We start from the raw sequence: 24,243 nt of genomic DNA on the forward strand, positions 1-24,243 counted from the left end.
CAGTATTTCGGGAAGGTAGGAAACACGCTAGAGGAGGAACATCCAACACAGCAGATGGAGCTATCACAAGATCCAAACAAGGGCTATGTTCATATCCCAAGCCACGGTGTTCTTGTCTAGGAGCTAGGATAAGTGCTTTAGAAAATTCATTAGATAAATGGTTATCAACATCAACATATTCATATTCACTATCAGAATGAACAGGAGTAACATTTTCATCATGAATAACATTTTCATCTATATCATCATCAAGATTTATAAAAATAGGATCTTTAACTCGCACAGGATCAAGACCATCATGCATCTTATGTTTAGGAGATTTCGGCTCAATCGTCGGCTGAGGAGAAAATGGGATAATACTAGCTGAAGGTGTTTTTGGGGATTGTAAAGTTTGAGAAGCAGCTGCCTGAGCTCTAAGACGACGCTTTCGTCGGCGTTCACGTGCAGAACGATTTCGTCTAGTCTTAGTAGGAAGATTAGGAGATTGAGGAGGAGGAATGTTCTCATCCTTATCGCTTGGGTGTTTAGGTTGTGGTCTCTTAGGTTGAATAATAGGAGAAGAGGAAGGTCTCTTCTCTCCATAAGAGGAAGGAGGAGGAACTGCTCCATATAAGGGAGGAATATTTGGTTTAGGAAGGAGACCAAGTCCATCATGACGAGGAGGTATAGGTCTACTTTTAGGAAGTTTATTAGATATAGACATAGTCACATTCATAGGGATGGGTTGGGAATCTTCTTGAGGAAAGACATTAGTTTTATCTTTCAAAGGAAGAACTTCCTTCTCAAGAATAATAGGAATATCAAGTTTGGGTGTTCTAGGTTCACTTGGAGATAGGATCATATCTTTTTTCCACTTTTGATAAGATTTGAAAAGATGATCACTTCGCGGTGGAAAAGATTGGAATTGTTTAGGCCAAAAATAATCAATAGGAACGCTAGAAGTTCTTTCAGCTGGTTTAAAGAGACTATGATTGACAGTAACAACTTCAACATTATGGGGAAATTTCAAACACTTGTGAATAGGAGAAGCAATAGCTTTCATGGAAGATAGCCAAGAATAGCCTAGCTTCACACGAAATTGTTCAGACGATGGAATACTAGCAAAGTCCACATCAAGGGATTTGTTATGGACCTCAATAGGTAATGTAATAGAACCAATTGCAGGAGAAGAAAATGCATCAAATAATTTCACAACCACATTTGTTTCATCATAGATCACTTGATTCAATTGCAAAGTAAAAAGAAATTCTTCAGTAATGACATTAACCATGCAAGAAGGATCAATAAGCACTCCACGGCAAGGTGTATTCTTGACTTTTGCAACTATATATAAAGGACCATCAGGTGCCCTGATAGTTTCACTGGAATCAAATGTGATGGAAGGTTCTTTAGGGATTTTCTGCTGCTCCACAAAGTTAATCACATTCGGAGTCATGGACACAAGATCATCAGGTGAGACAGAGGAATCAGTAGTATCAATCGCATTAGAGGTATGAGAAGGCAATGGATCAGTAAAAATCTGAAGATTTTGGTTAGGAGGAGCTACAGATGTGTTGCCTTTATCATTCAAACCAGAAACAGAGATAGTATTATTATCAATCAAATCTTGAATTTTACCCTTTAAAGCAAAACATTTTTCAGTATCATGCCCAGGATGACGATGAAATTGACAAAAAGATTTGTTATCAAAATAAGGCGAATTAATCTTTGCAGGATCTATTTGCCTTATAGGAGGAAGAGTAAGCACATTTTGTACCAATAACTTATTCATAATATTATGCAATGATTCATTCAAAGGAGTAAACTTTCTTTCTTTCTTGAAAAACTTAGAAATAGGAGGCACACCTGATGCTGCATTCACATTGTTGTTGATGATGTTTTCATTGAATTTAATGGATTCTCTGTTCGGTTTAAACTTCCCAAATGGTTGTTGACTACTATCACCCTTATCACTCGGAGCCATAGGATTTGCTTGTTCCATTTGACTCATAGTCAGTTGATAATTGTGAAGAGTTGCGCACAACTGTTGGAAAGAAGTAAACTCAGAAAACAGAAGTTTTTCTCTAATATCTTTTTGTAAATTAGAAATAAAGATTCTTTGAATATCATTGTCAGGTACTGGAAAAGAAATTTGAGCATACAAATGCTTATATCTACCAATGAAATCAGTCACTCTTTCTTTAACACCTTGTTTACAATGCATTAAATCAATCAAAGTAACCTTAGGACTTATATTGTTTTGAAATTGTTGAATAAAAGCATTTGCAAGTTGTTCGAAAGAAGTAATAGAATAGGAAGGCAACGAGCAATACCATTGTAGGGCTTTATCTCTTAATGTTCTAGTAAACAGTTTTGCAAGCAACCTTTGGTCATAAGCAAAATCAGTACATATCGTTTGAAAGGTCTTAACATGTGTTAGAGGATCACCCTTACCATTATAAAGCTCCAAATGCGGGATTTCAACATGTTTAGGGGGAATAGCTCGAACAATGTCAAGAGAAAGTGGGCTCGCAACATCAAATGTGGGCACACTAAACTTAGATTGATTCATAGAGGCAATTTGTTGCTGTAAAGAAGAGACAGTTTGTGCAAGATTGTTAATGGTCGCTTCAGTCGAAGAGTTCATATTAGACGTGTTAGATTGTGATGGAGGTGTTATGTTATTGAAAGAAGGTAGAGAGTAAGGTGGCGGGACACTATGATAGTTAGTCATAGGAGATGATTGGAAAGGAGGAACACTACAAGGAGGAATGGAATGATTAAACGAATTGCCCCCTTGCGTCATGTTTATTTGTGGAGATATAATAGGAACACTCATTGAAGGAATGAGTGAAGAAGTCGGATTGAATGAAGGAAGAGGGTTGATTGAAGAAGAAGGATTGCCCCCATGACTGGTGATCATAGGAGGAATGTCTTGTGTTGAAGTAGTCATTATGTTTGATGTAAAAGTAGGTATACTAGCAATAGGAGTCGCCAAAGGAATAGAATGATTAACTTGAGTAGGAGGTTGTGTATAACCTAAAGTTTCGGCACAACTTTTCGTAGGCATCACATTCGAATCCACAATGTGTGCAATACCACGCAAAATATCAATTCCATTCTTATCACTTTGAACCATACGTTTTAGACCCTCAATTAAGGAAAGAGCTTCACTATCAGGGTATTCTTGAGACATCCATAGTCGAAAATCATCAAATTGGTTATCCAATTTTGAAAGTTGTTGTACAGAAACCTCATGGAGAGCTTCTTCATCATTAAGAGGATTAGAGGAATTACCCATGTCCTCGTTAAAAAGGCCATTCAAATTAGGTTCCATCTCCTCAGTAATTAAACCTTGGAAAGACTTAATTCTAAGGCTTCGTCTAACGGGAATAGTGTAAGTAGGGCTTATTGTTGTAAAACTCATGCACTAAAGAGAGAGAAGATTTCGAATTTTAGAGGTAGCAAATTTCAATAAAATCAGCCAATCTCCTAGATTTAAGCTGTTAAATACAATCAGGACAATCTCCCGAAATTTCGGAAAAAATGTCCAGGACCGTGGCGAACGGAGTGCACACGGTCCTCGCAACTTTTTTCGAAATTTTCAGGGATGAAAGTTATGATGATTTTAAAGCTAATCTGAAAAAATTGAGTGATTTTACGATCTGTAGATAGGCCAAATTAAAGTTGCAATCTCAAAATTGAACCCTACCAAGATTGTTGAAAAATGTAAAATTTGAATTTTGAAAAAGAGAGGGAAACTGAAATTTTGAATTTTATGATTTTAGAGGGAATACTGAAAGCAATGCAGGCTTTGAAATTTAAAAGTTGACTCGATTTCATGCAAAATTCAGATTTGAAAGCGGAAATCAGAGTTATCGCAATTAAACACTTAATTTCAAAAGTCACAAATTGTAAAAATTTGAATAAAGCACTGAAATTTTGAATGAATGCCAACACACTTTTCAGATTTAGGACTGTAAGAAACACAATTTTGATATGAATTTTAATTTCAACAATTTTTGAATGATTATAAGCCTTTATCCAAGCAATCGCTAGATCAACTTTGACTTTAATTTTGAAAGTGTTAAAATTGATAAAATCAACCAAAATTCTGGATTTTAGCAGAAAAATACAGTAAGATCTAGCTCCCAAAATTTCGGAAAAAATGTCGGGGACGATGGCGCTCGGGATGCACACGGTCCTCGCAACTTTTTTCCAAATTTTCAAGGATGAAAGATATTGTGATTTTATTGTGGAATCCAAAGTTACAGCCGATTTAGAAGTGTTTTGATCAGTGGAATTATCAGTCAAAGGTTGAATCAAGAAGGTTTTAAAAATTAGGGTTTTGACACTTAACCACTTAATTTTCAGAATTAAAGCACAAATATGAATTGATAATTTGCAATAGAAGGGTAGATCTGAAACAAGCATTAACAATTAAACATTTCACAAGCTCAATTACTAAAAAGAAAATTTTAGGGTTTTTAAGCAATTAACCTCTAAAATTTGCAAAAGATCAAACATGGAAATGTAATTAAGGAAGCAAATTTTTCAGATCTAACCATGAATAATCAGAATGAGGATGTTCACGTCGGGTTCACCAAAATGTAAAGCGGAAAAATCGAACCCTAGTCGTTCTCCCCTCCCTAACTCCAAGGAGAGAGAAGGGCGAGTCACTAGGGTTGATGGTTTTCACTTGGGAGAGACTTTACATTCAAAAGAGGGGTTGAAACCCACAAGATCCAATCCCACGCAATGCAAGATTGGATTCTAAATGAGTTTCAAGGGTTAAGACATCAAGGGTACCCTCTTTTGTAAAGAATGTAGATAGGATGATTGAACTAGAAATGTATGTAAAATAGGAAAGATTCGCTTATAAACAGAGATAGGGACACAGGATGAAGTTGCGGACCTGGAATTAGCAGTAAAATGTCGAGACGGTGCTGTTCTGCAAATTTGAGCGAAAGTTGACAGGACGATGGCGCCCGGCGTGCACACGGTCCTCCGAAAAATCCGCGAAACGAATGTGGATCTGTTCGTCTCTGCACAAGGATTCTAGATCTTCAATTACAACCGCGTACTTGCAACCTACACACAGAAAAGAGAGGACGATTGGGGGGTTAGGGATGAGGGGTTTGCCTTTAGGTCAAACCCCGGTTTTGGAATTAACCAAGAAATGAGAATGTTGTAAATGTAAATGTTTGTAATGTAAACAACTACTGATACCTTGTTGTAAGAATGTTTGTATTCTTACATGCGAAGGTGTAATGTATGTAGTATGTAATGTGTTGTAAGTGATCTCCTCTTCAATGGTTGAATCCTTGTCTTGAATGCAACACCTAGCCTTGAATGGAGACTTAGAATGCTCAATTGCTTGAAGGAATGCTTGAATGCTTGAATGTTTTAATATCGCTTTCGCGCCTTGCTCGCATATATGTCCTCCTTTTTTTCTCCCCCTTTCTAGGAGAGGAAAAGTAGTTTATATACTTGTCAATTAGGGTTGATAGACTGATTTTCCCGACCTTAGGCCGACCAGGAAACATTATTTTCCAATTTGCAAACTTAAAGACCCGAAGCCCCATAAGAGACCGGGCCCAAAATAGGGCCAGGGACCAGGGCGCTGGGCGCCATGGTCCCACCTCCAGGGACAGCAGGGTGCAAGGAGGATCAGGCCAGGGTGCTGAAAAATGCAGTTTTTGGTGTCACAAGCAGGTTTCGGGGTCTCCATTCAGGTTCCGTGTTGCATCGCCATCGTGAAGACCCAAATGCAGTCGAAATTGCAAGTGTCGCAATTTTAGGACGCTACAGAACCTAACAGGGGCCCTCCTTCTAGCGCCAATTGTTGAGCGTGGAGGGTAGAAAAAAGGGCTACAAGGTTACTCCTCACAAATATGGATTGATATGATCTGGTTTTAGTTGTTTAGACATTCATCATGATCATGCCCTCCTTCTAGGGCTAATTTTGTTGACGTGGCTAAAGTCAAATAACCAACTCCTTCCAACCAACGCAGAATAGAATGTTGCTAAGTATCCTATCCTCTCTTGCATAAGGAATCCCTAAAGCTATTTTAGTTGATCAAAGGGGACAAGCTCAAGGTTCCAAATGTCAGGTCATGATTGCGGGATAGTTCAGCGGTTGATGTGTTTTGCTAAAAACACAAGGGGGCTTACGTTTACAACAAGCTGGTCTACATCCAACGATGTTGCGATTATCATACTAGAATAATAAAAGCAAAAGAGAAGGGTTTAGGGATCCTAAGTGCAATGACAATAACAATTAATGCAGCGGGTAGATAGATTTCGATAAACCAGTTCTTGTTTCGCCAAAGACACCCTCACAACTCAACAAGAATGGTGCAACCTCCAAAGGGATGAAAGATTTTCAGACTATGGGGATTCATCCAAGCACCCAATTCTGGCACAGCATGAGACAAATACTCACAGTTGAACTAGGCACAGTTTGGGTTCAGACTAACCATGCACAGTGACCTACAATCAGCAGGCCCCCGATGGTATGAACCGGAAATGCATCAAATACCCCCCACATTTTGCCATTGAAATCATTGAACTCTAACTAACCAACTGAAGGGAAACCATGCAAATAGAAGAAAAAAAAGACAACAAACACCATATTTCAATGTTCATATATTTGCTTCAGCTGCCATTACAACAATTTCTTCAGTGGCTTTATTCTATTTTTAATCTGCAAACTACATCTAACTCCTAAAATCTAACTATTTCTAACCTCTAAGAGTCTAAAAATCTAACCCTTTACAAGAGAAGGCTCCTACCTTTTATAGATTTTACAATTTGAATCAAGGGTCAGGATTGATTGCATCCAAGGGCCCTGATTTGCCTTCTAGAAACTTGGCAGCTTTAACCCATGCCTAGTTATTCTTCAGTTATCCTCCCAACCATATTCTCAACTACCTACAACTGTTTGGCATCAATTTAGGTCAATCCGATAGTCGGAAATAACTGACTTGTGTCCCCCTTTACTTTAAATTCATTAGACCGGGCCCACAGGTAGTCATGTACATTAAATGATTTCAGTTTTTACAAACCATCTTTGTGGAATTAATTCCAGTTGTGCATTTCTAAGAATGCATAGACTTGTAGCATTCTGAGTGTTTTTTTGTCTTTGGTCTTGCTAGGAATTCAACTTTGTAGTTCAGGTGATGACGCGTGTCTCCGTACTTCATTTTACGCTCTGCGGTGCGTTCTTCATTGGCAGCGCCTAGGACTGTCATTTTGATGCTACCCTTTTGCATCCTTTCTCTTTAGGCTTTGATTGTGATCAGGTCTCCGATTTGAGCTTTAGGTCGATGCCTTAGCTTTCCCGGCGTCCTAGATCTGCAAACAATCGATTTCCATCCTAACTTAATCAATTTGAAAAATTAAATAAATTATTTTAACAAATATAACCTTTAAAGGCCTTTGTCAAAGAAAACCCGGCTTTTGTGAAGGAAATTGTTAAATGTCTTAGCTTTAAAATTTTCGATCCCCTTCCTCAAATGAACTCGGTTATTCTAGTTGATATGAGCAAACTTCATGCCTTTGCACCGAGCTTCATGAAATTCGGCCATTTCACACATAATGTGCGATTTTGGTTATGTTTTAAACGCCCCTTTTTGTTTTTAACATGAAATTCGGGCTTTACACTTGAATACAAGAAAACGCCCCTTTCATTTTACTATAAAATCTGGCCTTTTATGAAGGAATTGCATGGACTTTGGTTCATTCATCCTACTTACTAAGTGAAACTTGAGTCTTTTGGGCGAACTCTCTAAATTTCTCGCAAAATTTATAAAAACACTAAGCTTTGGTTTTGCGACTTTTAAACAAAAATGCCAAACTTTATGAAATTTGGGAATTTTTAGAAAAATGTGCGATTTTCATTTGACTTAGCTTTTAACCTGTCCTTGGAAGAATTCGACTATTTTAGTCAGAATGTTTTGCTTCTTTGGTTTGAAACTCGGCATTTTCATTAAAAACGCGAACCTTTGTGCTTCTCTTCTTTAGTCTAAAACTCTGTCCTTTGAGCAATTTCTATCAAACGCATTCTCCCTTCAGATTGAAGTTCGGCATTTACACAAAATGTGCGATTTTGTTTAATTTTCTCTCAAACCTGCGATGGGGGCAAGTTTGTTTTTTCGATTTGACTTGCAATTTTAATAAACAAAAAGTGTAGAACTTCATGAAATAAAAGGTGTCGATCCTAGGCTTCCTTCTTAAACACCCTTTCACTTGGCACAAAACTTGGCCATTTTGGCTTAAATGCTCGATTTTCAGTTAGATGCCCTTTCACCTTGTGGAATTCGTGGTTTGGCCTTAAGATGCCTTCTTTTTTATGATGAAACTCAACATTTATAATAAAAACATGCGACCTACTTTATGAAATTCAAGATTTTTGCCCCAAAGGTGCGATGTTTTAGATCTTTACTTGCCCTCTAAAACTCGGGCTTTCTAATGAAATCGCATGATTTATTTAGAACATTTTCGGCCTTTTGAAGAAGACGCACGATTTATATTTTATGTTGCTTTACTTGGTTTACACAGCGAATTCGGGCTCCTTGAATGATTTGCACAAAGTTTAGGGTTCGGTTTGCTTTTCAACTTTGGGTATTCAGCTTGGGATGAGCGATTTCTTTTTCTCCATCGCTTGCAAAACTCAGGGCTTCAATGAGCAATTCTGATTTGTACATCAAAACACCTAACTTTGCACTCTGGACACACACTACGAAATTCGCAAATTTTCTAAGTTCTATGTGAGTTTTGCCTTTGTTACTTCAGCATTTGCAAGGTGCTAGGGTTTGAAAGTGCAAGATCTTTCATTCTCTCTTGAGCAGACAGAGGGCAACGCGGGTCCCCTAAAACTTAGGTGTTTGGGAGCATCTCATTAGCCTATTTCATTCCTATAGGTTAATTTGGAGAATTGAATAAGGGAACCCTTATTCAATTAATTAATTCAAATTGCCTTAAGTTGTTTTGGTGACACTATTTAATTATTTTTTATAAAGCGACTAAGTAATAGCAGAAATAAAATAAACTCACTTTATGGGGCCAAAAGGTGATTTTCTTATTAAAGGTGAATTTAAAATTAAAACATCTCAAAGTTCCTAGGGAATTAATAAAAGAGGAATGAAAGGCTAATTTGCACATCTCAGACATTTTATTTTCTATCATTTCAAGTTTGGACTACAAGATCAACTACAAAACATTTTGTGGTGAAACATTACCCAGCCGAACCCCTTATTCATTCCACAAGAGGAGCCATACTAATATTTGGAACCAAAGAAGAGTGGAGCGATGCATATTGGAGAATCAACAAGTCTTTCAAGACTCCTACGTGGCCTTTAGTGGGTCCAACATAGGCTGGCACAGCTTTATGAGATGTATCGCAGCCAATTAAATTGCTGTTGCATTCTTTGTACCTTCCACACTCCCTATTTGGGAGTCGTACTACCTCAAGGACATGCTGTATGATTAAGATGAGTGGCAAAAATAAATTTCTGTTTCTTGTGTTCACTAAAGCCAGGTCAGCACTTTAACATTTAAATATTGAGTATTAATTAAGGACAACCAGCTGTGTGCAAATTTCTGAGTATGTACCTTTGTAACAGCAGTATGTAGATTGAAAGAAGAAATTATCAATGCATTATATTATATTATTATGCAATAATTCTGTGTATTTAAAGTTGATATCAATATTTGAACTTATGGAGCTTATGGAATGATAGTTGTTAGTCATATTCCTCAAACAATTTGCAAAAATTCATAATCATACCAGCAACATATAAACTGTTTGACAAAACGTCTGTGTAATAAACTCTGAGAAAATTGCAAAATTTTGGATTAAAAATTTGGTCCAGCTTATTACATATCCTCCAATAATGGGCGCCTTCAACAAGAGCTACATCAAATAAATGGGAAAGCTTGGAAAGAACAATGAATTAAATGGAGAACATAGAGCATTTATAGATTTATTTTTTTTATAGAAGTCTCCAAAATTTCAAAATTGTTTTTCTTTGTCCTCGTAAACACAATGACACTAGTAAGCTGTAAATTGAGAGGAGTTGGATTTTCCATATTGGTGTCCTTGAGATTTCAACCAGAATGGTGATGTAAATGGATTGCCCTTTCTGCAATTGTTGTATATCTCTTTGACAAGTGCATTCATAGAATGGACACAAGCAAAGTAACCAAGTTTTTATATAATTTAAAAAGAAAAAGATGTTGGGCAACCTTGTGACTAATCTTACCATACAAAGACAAACCATTAGGAGGGAATCTATACCAAGCAAGTTGAGGAAAATAGAATATGGATTCCTTTGAACAGATACAATGAAAAAGAACATAATGACATATCCCATATTATTATTGATATAAGGAAGATTCCAACAATATCAATGATATAGAAAAGTTTTTATCTCAAAGGATGATCATAGTAAATGAACAAGGAAAGAATAGAAGCAATCATCACTCTGACAAGAATGAGACAGAATAAATTAGGGTGAAGCTAGAATAAAGTGGTCAGGAAAAAGTAGAGCTTTTGAGGGAGTACTAGACAAAGTTTTCCTCAATTATGGAAAACTAGTTCTGACCCACGGCTTAACCTTGCCATTGCCACAGCCCTGCCCACAGCAATTATATTGGTTTTCTATATAGTTCATCCTGCAGGACCATTTGAATAAGCATTAAGTCTCCACTTCTTTGGTGAGAAGATTTGGTCACTTAAATATTTCTAGTCCGCTTTCCTCTCCACCTGACCTTGCTTTTTGTTCTGGCATGCATTTTGGATTGGCTTGTTTTCTTCTTTGGCCTCAATTGAAATTTGCATTTTACACAGGGCGATGATGTGCCTTTATTATTTCTTCTGTCTTTTAGTGTCCATGAAACAGTCACCTCTCCATAGATTTTACTCCCTGATGAAGCATGCATTTCGTAGATTAAAGAAGCAATTTCAATTGGTGTAAGAATTTATTCTTCCTAAACTTTGATGAGAAGGTGTTCCTTCTGATTTCTCGAGAATATTGGTGTAGATTCAAGTTTTTTCTTTTGAGATCTAACCTTTAGAAATTTTGGCCTTGAATGGGCATTTTCCATAAACTGCTATTTGGGTGTTGTTTTTGACTAAGGAACAGATCATGCCAGTTTATCAATTTAAATGTTTGGTTCCTTTAGCTGTAAAGGCATTAAAACTTGTAAAAAGCATTATGAGAATTGTTCATGGATAGATGGAAGTGTTTACTCTGTACATTGTGCTTGAATTGAGGCCTTTTTTTCATCGTCTTTCTTTAATCTAGAGTTTTGTATATCTTGCCTTGTTGTCTTCCAGTCACATTAGACTATGTTCATCATGCCACGTTTTATGGATCTTTTAAGAAAAAAAATTCATTACTTAGATTAGGGCAATTTTTCTAGCTGTCTCTCAGGTTTGTGGCTATTTCATAGCCTCTTTCCAAGGCATAGCCAGGGTGTGGGAGGATTGGCAATGATAACTTTACTCATGAGCTTGGAAATGAGATAAGAAACCCTGGGATGCAAAATTAGAAAAAGAATAAGGCAAATAAAAACAGGCTTCCATGTAAGAGGGTCTCATACATCACATTGGTGTTTGTCTTAGCCATGACCTAAAAAATAGCATTTACCTTTATGCTCAAGATTGGCCATTGGCCAAAAACCCCAGGGTACAAAGTTTAAACAAAGTATAAGGCAAATGGAAACGAATCCTCTAGCAGGCTTCCATGTAAGGGGTTCCAAAGGCCAAACTGGTGCCTATGTTAGCCATGACCTAAAAAACAACCTTTACCTTTAACTTTTTTACACTAGACATGCTTTCTGCATGTCTCAGATCATTTCACAACCTTATAGCCATTCTTATTTTTTGAATATTTGATTCAATTTTGTGAAGATATAATTAACAAGGAGCAATTGTTCTTCCAAAAAAGGGAAGGCGTTGGCCAACGTGACATGGGAGGTTTAGAACAGGAGCTCAAAACCTAGTCTCAACACATTTAAACATGAAACAGAATGCCACGAGAATATCAATAATCCAATAATAACCAGGAAATAACATCCAAGTTAGAGATCAAGACTAATTTGCATAACCTCCTAGGTGAAATTTTGTCTCTGGTCAATGAAAAGTCTCAGATGCGAATAACAAAAATGCAGAGCTTATAACCAAAATCTTGATAAAAACAAAGAACGCACGTAGTTCAAATGTCTATATAGTTCAAATGTCCATACCTTTCTAATATTCAAACTCAAGTATAGTTGTGCTAAATGCTCAAAAATATGTAAAATGCATCCTAGATCTAAAATAGTCCGAAGGAGACGTGTAACATGCTGGTTTCAAACAACTCTCAAATCAAAGCAAGAAAACACTCTTATTCAGGGTTAAGAAAATACTCCGATTCAGGGTTTCAATAATGTGCATATTAGCAAACTAAATGCATATCTTTTTTCAATAACCTCCTACAGTATAAGTACAATGGGAATAGAAAATGAAAAGCATAATCAAAACGTTGAATACTCAAAATAACAAGTAATGCAACAGAAAACGCTCTAAAGTTATAAAAAAATCCAGCGACTATTTACACAGAAATCATAATCATAGACCACAGATGTAAAATGCTAAAGCTGCAAAAAATGCCGCGTTGCCTCGGTGAGTTATATTAAATCTCACAAAGACATTGGACATACTGACATAAGGAATTATGATTCAGAAGACATCCGAAAATCTGAAGCAAATAAAAATACTGGAAAGGAAAAATCAAGAAATCCATTCTGCAGAAACTCATATTTCAAAGATATATTATTATAGCAAAGAAAAATGATCAGAAAGCCAAAATTAAAAAACATATAAGAGTAAACTGGAAATAATTTTACAGGAAAAAGTTCCACTAGATTAAATGATAATGAAAAAGTAAAGAATGAGAGAACCTTTTTCTTCCAGTGTTGAAGGTCCTGTACAGCTTGTGGTTGCTTTGAACGAGAACGTAGAATAGACATTGCCATGGCCAGCTTCAGCTGCGCGTCCATTTCTATTTCCTGCTTCACCGAGTCTCTGTGTAAAGCTCTTTATATAGGGTGGCTCGCTTTTAAAAGACAAACCTTGGTTAACAGCAAACTGGGGTTGATTTAAAGGGTAATTAACGAGCTCCTAACGTTATCTAAACAAATGGTTTAGATGCGAATTCGGCGTGTTACGCATTCCTCAACGTTAAAAAACTGCTTCACTGTCATAATAAGTTTTTTTATTATGCCACGAGTTGAAACTATTACTTAGGTACACCAGTATAAAATAACTATCCTATTTCTTAAAAATAAATTTATTTTCAAACACTTATATTTATTTATTTGTATTTAAAAAAAAAAAATTATTTAAAAAATTTAATAAATATTAATTTTCTTTTTGAAAAAGTCATCATGGTAATTCTTTTATTTTATTTTATCTTTTAAAAAATAATAAATATTATATTTTTTTTTGTTCATTATAATAATTTCATATTATATATGAAATTGTGATATCTTTCTATTTAAAAGAAAATGTGGTTCTAAATTGTTTTTACTTGATATTGTTATTGTAGCCGAAACTAGTGTGATTAAGACATTGATGAAAAGATTTAGGATCATGACTAGCAGTGTTAGTTGGATAAGAAGTTTTAGGTAGAAGTAGTTATTATTGCTTGTTATCTTACCAATAGACCTTCAATATCTATAATTGTTGATAAAACCATTGAGTAGGTTTGGATGGATAAGAAACATTATCTTCGTTATCTAAGAGAATTGATTTATGACATATGCATGCATGTGCTCAAGAAGAAGAGTTGTAAGTTTAAATTCAAAGTAATAGTTATGGGGTTAAGGGATACAAGATCTAGAATACTAAGATGGAGAAGGTGGTCTATATGTGTGATGTGATCTTTAAAGAGAACAAACATTCTCTTATTGAGTAAGCTAGATATGAGGAAAAGTTCATGTTGTTTGAGCTCAAATCTAAAAGTATTGTACCTAAAGATATATAAGAGGTTTAAGATAGATATAATGAAGAGGGTGATCAAGAAAAATATCTTACTACACTTGTGAAAAGGTCCATCTGGGAAAGAAGAGAACTCAAAAGTTATATCGCACTTCATATTTTTGTTTTTTTTCATTATTTGTTAATAATGATGAGTCTAGGAATGTGAAAGAGGCATTAATATCAACAAAGAGTAAGTCCTTGAAAAAGACCATAAATGATGAGATGACAACTCTAGAGAGGAATAAGATTTAGCAATTGATTCAATTTTTAAAGGAAGGAAAATTATTGGCTTTGAATGGGTCTTCAAGAATTTAAGTTAAAAAAAAAAGTATAAGGTACAATTATGGGCTAAGAGTTGATATCAAGTTAAGGGGATAGATTTTGTTGATGTTTTTTGTCTTGTTAAAAAGATAACATTTGTTAGATTGTTATTATCTATTTCTATCATTTATGATATGTAGGTTGAGAAAATGAGTATTAAGGCAATGTTATTTAGAAGAATTATACACAACATAACTTAAGCACTTCATGATTAGGGGTATTTAGACGTTTACTTTTCAAGTTGGAGAAGTTTATTTATGGTTTGAAATAGTCTCCTAGGATGTGGTATCAAAATCATTGATTATGTTTTGAAGTTAGCTTTCATCACACATGGGATTCACTTAGTGAACCTAGGTTATAGCACGTGCGTTCATGGAATACTAAAGAATCCCCCTATTTTCAAAAAATATTGCCTTAAACTCCTTTTTTATCACCCCCTGCCAATACACAGCTTGAATTAAAAGCCCCCCTATTTTCACCAAATATTGTATTTTTTCATAGCCGGAATTAAAAACCCCCCTTTTTTCACTGATAGGCAAAATATTTCACCCTCATTTTTGGGATATTAAACCCCCCAATATGAATGCACGTGATATAATATTGCCTAGCCAGTGAAGCCCCTATGCTTCATGATATCAAAGTTTTATTATGTTTTTGTTTTAAGAACTATGTTTGATTCATTTTTATTGTTCTATGTACAAAAATAAGGATATGGTAAGAGTGATTTTATCTAAATATAATGAATTTAGAAGTCATTGGTTTTATCTTAGGAATGGAGGTCAAAAGAAATGGGGCTAACAGATAAATTTGGTTATCAAATAAGTATGTTGACTCTATTTTTGATGAAATTAAGAATGCATAACTACAATTGAGTAATGTTCCTACACCTATGGGAATAAAATTATAAACTTAAAGAGATAAAGGATGTGAACCATGTTATACATGGGAGTGTTGTTGGTAGTTTGATGTATTTAATGGTTTGCACTAGACCATATATTGCCCTGGTAGTTGAAGTAATGAGTATATACTTAAATTTAATTTTAGATATATTTACGATGCTTCATAAATATTATATTTTCTACTACGGAGGCTTTATTTTGGCAAGACAATAGAAATTTGGGGATCTATTGATTTAGATTGGATGTTTGATATTGATAGTAGAAGATCTATTATTCATTACATGTTCAACCTATTTAGTGGTTTAGTGGGCTAGATGAGAAAGAGAAGAGTCATGTTTTCTCTTTTGAATATAGAAGGTGAGTACATGGAATCTATTTATTCTTGTAAAGAGGTATTGCAAATTGAAAGATTATTGTTTAAATATTAACTTGAGATATGAGTTGGTGAGAATTTATTGTGATATAGGGTGAACTCACAATATTGGTTCCCACTTTTTGGTACATCCTAATTTTTGTTGAAATCATACTTTTAAAAAAAATATAATGATTAAATCTTTAAGAGTTCCCATTTGAAGTAATTAATTGAAGAGAGTTAGATCAAAGGCTCTTAGGTCAAAATTTCTTGGATAGAACCTCTCTAGTTCTAAATCATATTTGCAATGGAGTCTCCTTTGCATCTATTCAAATGCTAATAAAAAACCAATTTTACATTAGCTCTTGGGAGATCAAATGAATTCATTTAGAAGTTTTATTATTTTAAGTATTCAGTCCTTATTATAAGCTTTCCAAATAGTATAATTTTTAATATATTTAATTTCATTAATATATTTTTATTTTATTTCTTATGAATGCGGGCTTTTCACCGAACATGAACTTCTTTGTTCAATGCAATGGAAAAAATAGTAAACTAATTAAAAAAAAAATCCTAAAAAATATATATGCCCTAGGTATTGATGTCTTCTTTCTAACAAAAAAAATAAAATTGAATTTTGATATATATATATATATATAGAACAAGTTATGTGCTCAAGTGTACACCTATATCTAAATTAAAATTAGTCGGACTTCAAAACTAAATAAAATGAAAAATATTCAACATATCACTATCAAACCAACTACATGCCTTGGGTATTGATGTTACAAACCAAAATTCAAAAGAATTAAGTTTCTATCCTTTATAGAAAAAATTTATGTGTTTCAAAATGCACATCACTCTTAAAAAATGTTGTTTGCTGTAAAAAACTTCTTTTCGAGGGAGATGGAAAAATCAATAAAATTCTATTAAAAAAAATTGAAAAAAATATATTTAGAATCTTCAAACAAGATGTTACAAATAACTAGTTTAAACATCATCTTCAAATTCTTAATGGTTTAAAAGTTATAGGTGTCAGAAAGTGAAGGTTTTTTTCAAAATGTTCAACTTAGTGTCAAAGTTGGTCAAAAAGTGGGAACCAATATTGTGAGTTCACCCTATATGGAGTGTTATCAATTTGGCCAATAATTCTACTTTTCACACATTAAAAAATTACATGCAATATCTTTTTTTTTTTGAAATGGTGAGAGATAATATGGTAATAACTGATAAGGTAAAAACTTTAGATAATGTTGTAGATTCACTAACAAATCTAGTCAATAGAATAAAGTTATAATGGTACACAAAGCTACTATGGCGATGTCTTATGTTAGCAACTAGTTTTTTTGGTCTACAATTGATCAGTTTTGTAGCATTACAACAAGTAGGACAATGCTAGGAAATATATTGTACACCTTATATAAAATATTTTTTCTATATTTATGATCCACCTATAGTGGGATACCATATTTTGGATAGGTTAATACATTTCTATACTATTATTCTATGTACTTTAGAAATGAATTTAAACGTGGAAGTCAAATAAAAAATAAATTTAATAATATGGAGTCACAAGAAGATGTTACTTTGAACACCTAAATTGGGAGAGCATTTGAGTCATTCGTGGAGGTTGAAATGACTCTTGGATGCATAGTCAAACTTGGGTGACACCTTGGGAAATGTCAATTGAATGCATTGATAAGAAAACTTAGTAATATTTCTTATCACTCTATTTCCTACATATAAAGTGCTTGGGATGGGCCGAACATCATACCAAGATAACTCTAGGAAGTGAATTAAAGATCTCTGTGATAGTAAGTCCAATTATTATTATATTATAATTTTTTTACAATGATTATAATAAGTACATTATGTTATTAATTGCTAAGTTTTTATGGTAAATTTCGTGTTGTGCATTATTTGTTAAAATGTTTATCTTTTGTTTTATAACAAAAATATTATTTCGATAAGATTAATATTATTATCTTGATCTGACTAATATTGTTTTATTTTGTTATGAAGAACATTTTAGAAATTTAAAAATAATTATTATATTTAAATAAAAAATAGTATTCATACTAAACTATAAATTAGTGCCTTTCCCATACCAAATAATCTTAATTTTATAAAATGGATTAGAGTGAAGAATAATATTGAGCTTTATATCAACACAACTCATGTTAACAAATTTGTGCGCCTTCATTTATTTATTTTCCTAAATATTATGTGGTAGTTTTATGTTAAAAGTAGTTGTGCTAATATTTATGTATGTCAAGATATATTGGTCTTACTTTTTAGGTAATTAGGAAGCATTTAATGATTTCTAGTACTTTGTTCAAGTGTTTAAGTTAAATCACAAAAATATCTTATTTGAGAGAAGAACCTTTAAATTCTTGTGCTCATCTTTCAAGAACTAAAAAGATAGAATAATTTATTTTAGTTATTTCATTTGTCCAAACTAGCTTATGGTACATGATGGTGTTTATTTTTCAAGAAGCTTCTTTATGAATGTAAATAAAATATTAACATTATCTATTATTTCATTTTGTGTTATCTCAAAAGAGACAAATTGAAATGCTAATATTTTTTTTACACCAATGGGGAGATGTGTTTCCAATATTTTTGTCTTTTACGGGTTGGTCTTATTGCTTTCTACTTAAGTATCTACATTTTCTAGTAGATAAATTTCATACTAGATCATGAAGGAAAGTTTTGAAAGAAGGTATCTCTAATCTTATCTTTTAATCTTTAAGTCAATCATCCATAAGTTAAAGAGTTATTCTCCATTTTGTAGGAGCTAGAAATTAGCTCACACACTCCAAGATCACCTGCAAAATAAAAGATAACCTTCTACAAGAGTGTAGAGAAATAAAATAGCTTATTACGATTTAGGTCCAACAATATACAATAATAAAAATGATTAATAATAGTGCATACCCATATGACCTACACCTCTGATCTTATGATACAAAGTGTACAAGAGGCCTTGCTTATATAAGAAAGGTGAGAGATAGGATTAGCCAAGATTTCGACAAGTGTCTTAGTCTTATGGCATGAGACAACTAATGTTCAATGACCTAGGACACAAGGAGTAAATGAGATAAGATTAAGATAAGATCTCATTGACAACTAAGACTTCTAGAAAGATTCCTAGGACCTAAGTAAACTTAACATATGAATATGGCCTACCAAATGAACTAGTTAAGTAAAACATCAATCACACCAACATATTTTCTTATTATTTTTTTAATATTTCAGACAACATCCACAATAATGACAATAGTCCATCATCAACTCCCTTACTATGGAGAACTAATATTATTCTACCAATATTTAAAGTCCATCATAGTTTCTCTCATGAATGGATCTAGAGAAGGATTCGCCAAGTTTTATGGTGACCACTTTCAATGTCCAAATGAACATATTTAAACTTCTGCCATAATTTTTTGTATTCTAGTTTGTTAAAAACAATTATTCCAAGGAGAAACATAGTAATTTATTATCTTTTTATGAGTATAATCACTAGGTGGAATTTCATGAGCATAAATTTCACTAATTATTTCAAGTCAACAAAATATGGATTTTTTTGACATAGCTATTAAGTTCAAATGACCATAATGATCCAATGAGATTCATCACATGATTGAACCACTTTGTGCCTTCTCCAAAGATTCTCTTAAGCTAATTTATCGATTTGCTTCATTCAAAGATTACCTTGAGCTATTTTATTAATATATTCCCTTGAAAAGATCGTATTAATGATCAAAACTATGAACTTTTGATTAGCTAGAATAATCTTAGGTGTTATAGATCAAGTTGTAAGATGACATGATTAGTTAAATTCATGAAACTTTCATAGCCCATAATGATTTGTTTCTAATTCTTCTGGATTTGACCGTGTAGATTTTTTATGTTTCCAAAGTTTCGGGTCAAACACCATGATTCATCATCAGGGAAAGAGATCAAGTGAGAGCAGGAGATCAGAAAGTTAGAATGTTAACAGACCTAGAAGATTAAAAAGATGGAAAAACAAGCACAAGGAAAAAGACACAAAAACCAAGGAGAACAAAAATAATAAATAAAAGAATGAAATAAAACCCACACCAAAAAAACCAATACATGTAAAAATGGAAAAAAAACATGAAAAAAAGGGGGCTAAATATTAGTGTTAGAGAGATAAAGTAATATTTGTTCCAACGTTTGATCCAAAATTTAGTTGACCCTTTTCTCAAAAAATGTTATGACTGATGTAACCATAGTAAAATAGTATGATTCCCAAAAAAATCTCTAGTAAAACCATATCAAGGTTTTGCATGCATGAATTTTGGCCCTTCAAAATGGGAAGGTCGTGTCTAGATTACTTGTCACTTTTTCTAGACTTGTATTGGAGGTTTCTCTTGACAATAATGCAAAGAAATTATATCCATTTAATAATTCAAATGATCATTCAATTCAAATGAATGTACAAAGGAAAATTTAATATTTTGTAACATATATTTATCGAAAGACAACAATCAAGGTTTATCAAGTAACTAGAGTCTTCTTCTAAAACAACCTAATGGTGATCTTCTATTATAAGATTTATTCAAAATGAATACATATTTTAAGGTTGATGGAATGGTATTGAGTTTCAACTACTTTTTATGCTCATTTATATTCAATTTAAGTAAAGGATTAAGAAAGAGGGGCTTGATAAAGAAAGGTTAGAATAGATGAAAGGAAAACATAAGGTGACTACAAATTCAATCTGTTATTTCTATCAAATAATTAAGTTGATAAATATATCAACTAAGCTACTCCTAATTATGATATCTTGGAATACATGACTAAGAATAAGATACAAAATAATTAGAGTTATTTTCATCATTATCTTGATAACATTGAGTGGGTAGTCACCTATGTTAAGAAGAGGAATAAGTTTGCTTGAGCAAATACCTCAAACTTTGACTAAATAATTAGTGTTTTTCAAATTAAAATAAAAAGTTTTAATGATAAATTGAATCACTTCTATACCCTCTTACATATGAGGATATAAACCAAATTTAATTCTACTATGGATTTAGAAATATCAGATAATATGGTTCCACTAACGCTCATCAATGCTTTTGGATTATCTTAAATTGAAATACACAAAGAAAGCACAGTACTTATTAAAATTCAAATCTTTCAAATTGGTAGATCATCTCAAGGATGTGCAATAGCCTTAGAAAATCATCCATACAAGATAGTCATAGAAAATCATCCATATAAGATAGTCATGATGAAAACATTGGTAGCTAACATTCTATCTATCTATGAAATCAAGTTCAAGAATAATATTTTTGCAATGACTTAGGTGGATACATCTATAACTTACTTGGGTTTTTGACATGATTTTATTAAAAATAAATAAATTTCACCTTGAAAAATCCCTAAATATGAGTCACTATTTAAAATTTTGAAAAACCAAGATCCAATATTCTTTATGAAGACATTGTGCTAGGGATAGGGAATTATATGATTCAATGTCTCTACAAGAGACTAAAATAACTTAACCTATTTATTTTGAAGAGAAGAGAAGAAACAGGGAGGAATGGATTTGGAATCTCTAATTTGATGGGAGTTTTTGTGAATGGTCCAAGAGTTCCAATATTGTTAATTTCACTAGAAGGTAAGTTATATCTATTCTCATATTTTTTCCAAATTACTTAGACCAACAACATTGCTAAATATGAGGTTTTGGTTCTTAGATTGAAAAACAAAAAACATATAGAAATTAAGATTCTCAAATTTGAAGGAGATTCTAAGCTCATAATCAAGCAAGTCAAGGATCAATTCTAAGTGAAAAGGGACTAGTTATGATACTACAAAAATCATATTTGGGATAACATAGAATTATTTAATATTATTCTACCAACTCTATTTCAAGATAATTAGACAACAAGATAGATTTTTTAGCTACTTTAACTCATATAATTTATATTCATAATTCAAAATTCTATGTTCATTACTAACCTTGTTTATCAATCATTTATAGAAATAACACAAACAAATAACTTATCTGTCTAATGTTGATTGACAAAGCATTAAAATTCTAGAAATATTGGTGATTTATCTCTTTATATTTTGAAGGTAGTTCATTTGTTTACATAGATACATCAACATGATCAATAGAAGGAATTGAAGCTCATCTTAAACTAGAAATCCTGTAATTCAAGATTAGCAATATTCTCAAAGGCCAAATGTCTTCAAAAAGCATATTCAATTGACATGATCTATATATGTTATAAATTAATCTCACTCAAAAAAATAAGCCTCAACCAATTAAATGTAGGTTAATATAAGTGATACTGCTAAACCAACTATAATAAATTTAGGTAAGTGTTGTATTCTTGAAGAAACACAAAGACACAAGGAGTTATTTATGAGATATATGAAATATTAGTATGAACATATGTACATCTAAAATGCTTCAAGGCTAAGGAAATTACCTTATAATAATGTATTGAATAATGAGAAAAGTCCTTTAAATTGGAAGATTGAGCCCTCTAATCCCTATTTATCTAAAATTAAATAAACCCACAATAGTGAGTCCAAACTTGGGAAATTAGTTTTTTCAATTTAGATGAGAGAAAAAAACTCGAAGACACTTTCTCTTGAAGGTATTTCTTGAACAAATTTACTTTCATTCGTAGGTGAGTCAAAACTTAACTACATTTGAAGGTGTAAAATGTAAAAAACCTATGATTGAAGGTAATTTCCAAAATTAAAAAAAAGGAACCTTCATTTGAAGCTCCCTTTTATTCCTTTTATGGAAATCAACATAAAAAGAATAGAAAGGAACCTTCAAATAAAGGTCTTGAAGATAAGAAAATAAAACAAGGAAAACAACATAAAAATTATGTTAGAATGGTGAGCATGTTGAAATTAAAGATCAAACCATTGCATAAAAAAATGATAAATTGAAATTGATATTCAATATATTCCTTTTAAATTATTTTTTAAGTCGTTGTATAAAACTTCTATATTCCCATGCAAAACTAAATCACAAGAATGAACTTCCTAAGCAACTACCTAAATTAGTGTTAATAATTTTTTTCTTATGTATATCTATATATTTGTGTAAGCACCCCTATCCTTTTTGTACTTATGTTTTAAGTTTGTGTGGTTTGGCATTTTGTCAAACACTTGACATGCATTCATCTTTAGGATTGATTGTCTAATTTTCTTATTGACTGGTTTTCTAATTTGTTTTTAGTTTGTAGTTGATTGAATGGGGTTTAGAAAGAAAAACATACATGAACATAACACAAATATTGACTCTGAAAATTGTTGTATTAATTTCCACTAGATTGAGCCAAATACCTCATTTATTCTAACACCATAATTATAGAAACATTAACAACAAACTACAACTTAGTTTCCCACACACAATGAAAATACTACAATGTTTTACATACCAAATCGTTGCTCTAGGTCTGATAATAAAATATGAGTGCATTAACAACATTACAAACCCTGCATCTTCACATTCCAGTTTTGTGCATCACACTTCAAACCATGTACGGCTTTCTATAAACTCCAGAATTATGTGAATTAACACCAGCAAATCATTCACAACGAACAACCATTAATCTATCCTCAAATCCTCCAATCGAACACTGAATATTAGCTTCCACGACTACCACAAACTTCTGATTTATCTCGAAATCCCAACCCAAATTCTCCTAACTGTGTCTTTCAACAACGAAGAAAATATTATCATAGAGGAATTTTGTCCTCCAAGTCCAATAATTAGATTTCCAAAAAATCCAACAGCATAATATTAATTACATCCAAGCATGTTGAAAGAGGACTCTTCAATCTCTTTTATAACCCCTTTCTAAGAGCTTATTCCCTTCTCTTGTCAATGTGGGATAAACAAAATCACCCTTTTTGCCCTTTCTTATAATTTCGACATTTTTCTTTTTGCCCCCCTATTTTCTCACGATTGCTTTTTGGCCCCCTATTTTATCGCGATTGCTTTTTATTTAACATTTCTCATACCATGTAACATGATTTTCCCTTAACTTAAGTCCCCAAACACTTTTTTAATGTCTCCAATGTGCTATAGAATAAAGGGGAACTCTTTTATTTAATTAGTTTCAACAACTATAGTCTATGCATTAATAAAGTTAAATAACTAGTATATCTATATTTTAAAAATATATGTAAAATATGCCGAGAGATAACTTATAATAGAAGAGAATCGTCTGTAAAATAAATGTTCTTCTAAAATACTAAACACCAAGAATACAAATCCACTAAATTCCTACATGCAAAAAGTTGTGAATCTAGCTAGAGACAAGTGGTGAGGGTTCTATTTTATTTGGAGTAATAAAATAATACCTCCACAAAAGCTGAAACATGACATATTTCATGTTTTTACCTGTCATTTGCATGTCAATTTGTTTCAAGGATTTCTATTAAATACGGACATTTTGATGTCATTGTAGATGCCTCTTGGCATAATTAAATTAACTTTATAAAATAACTTTATTAATGCATAATAAATCATATCAATGATAAATAAATATTCTTGTCAATTTTAAACAATTACCATCAACATGTCACTACCACTGAATGTCCATCCATGTCCAGAATGACTCACTATGAATAGCAAGTGTGCCCAAAACTACCTCAAA

The 24,243-nt window shown here is 32.9% G+C and overlaps 1 protein-coding gene across 5 annotated transcripts in view; it reads right to left on the minus strand.

Annotated features, from left to right (window-relative positions):
- The window catches only part of LOC131066598 (protein MULTIPOLAR SPINDLE 1), a 279,380-nt gene extending 266,258 nt beyond the window's left edge, over positions 1–13,122 (minus strand). The window contains exon 1 of one of the 5 annotated variants that reach the window (XR_009359175.1): positions 12,928–13,122. Coding sequence is in view for 4 of the 5 variants with exons in the window: in XM_058001413.2 (XP_057857396.1) it covers positions 12,928–13,026 (99 nt within the window). In the remaining variant the exon portion in view is untranslated. The remainder of the gene's footprint in view (positions 1–12,927) is intronic. The other 4 variants (XM_058001413.2, XM_058001414.2, XM_058001410.2 and 1 more) reach the window with 4 other exon arrangements.
- Positions 13,123–24,243: the final 11,121 nt, after the last annotated feature.

Source organism: Cryptomeria japonica, chromosome 10 (assembly GCF_030272615.1).
Source record: "Cryptomeria japonica chromosome 10, Sugi_1.0, whole genome shotgun sequence".
Taxonomy (NCBI): Eukaryota; Viridiplantae; Streptophyta; class Pinopsida; order Cupressales; family Cupressaceae; genus Cryptomeria; species Cryptomeria japonica.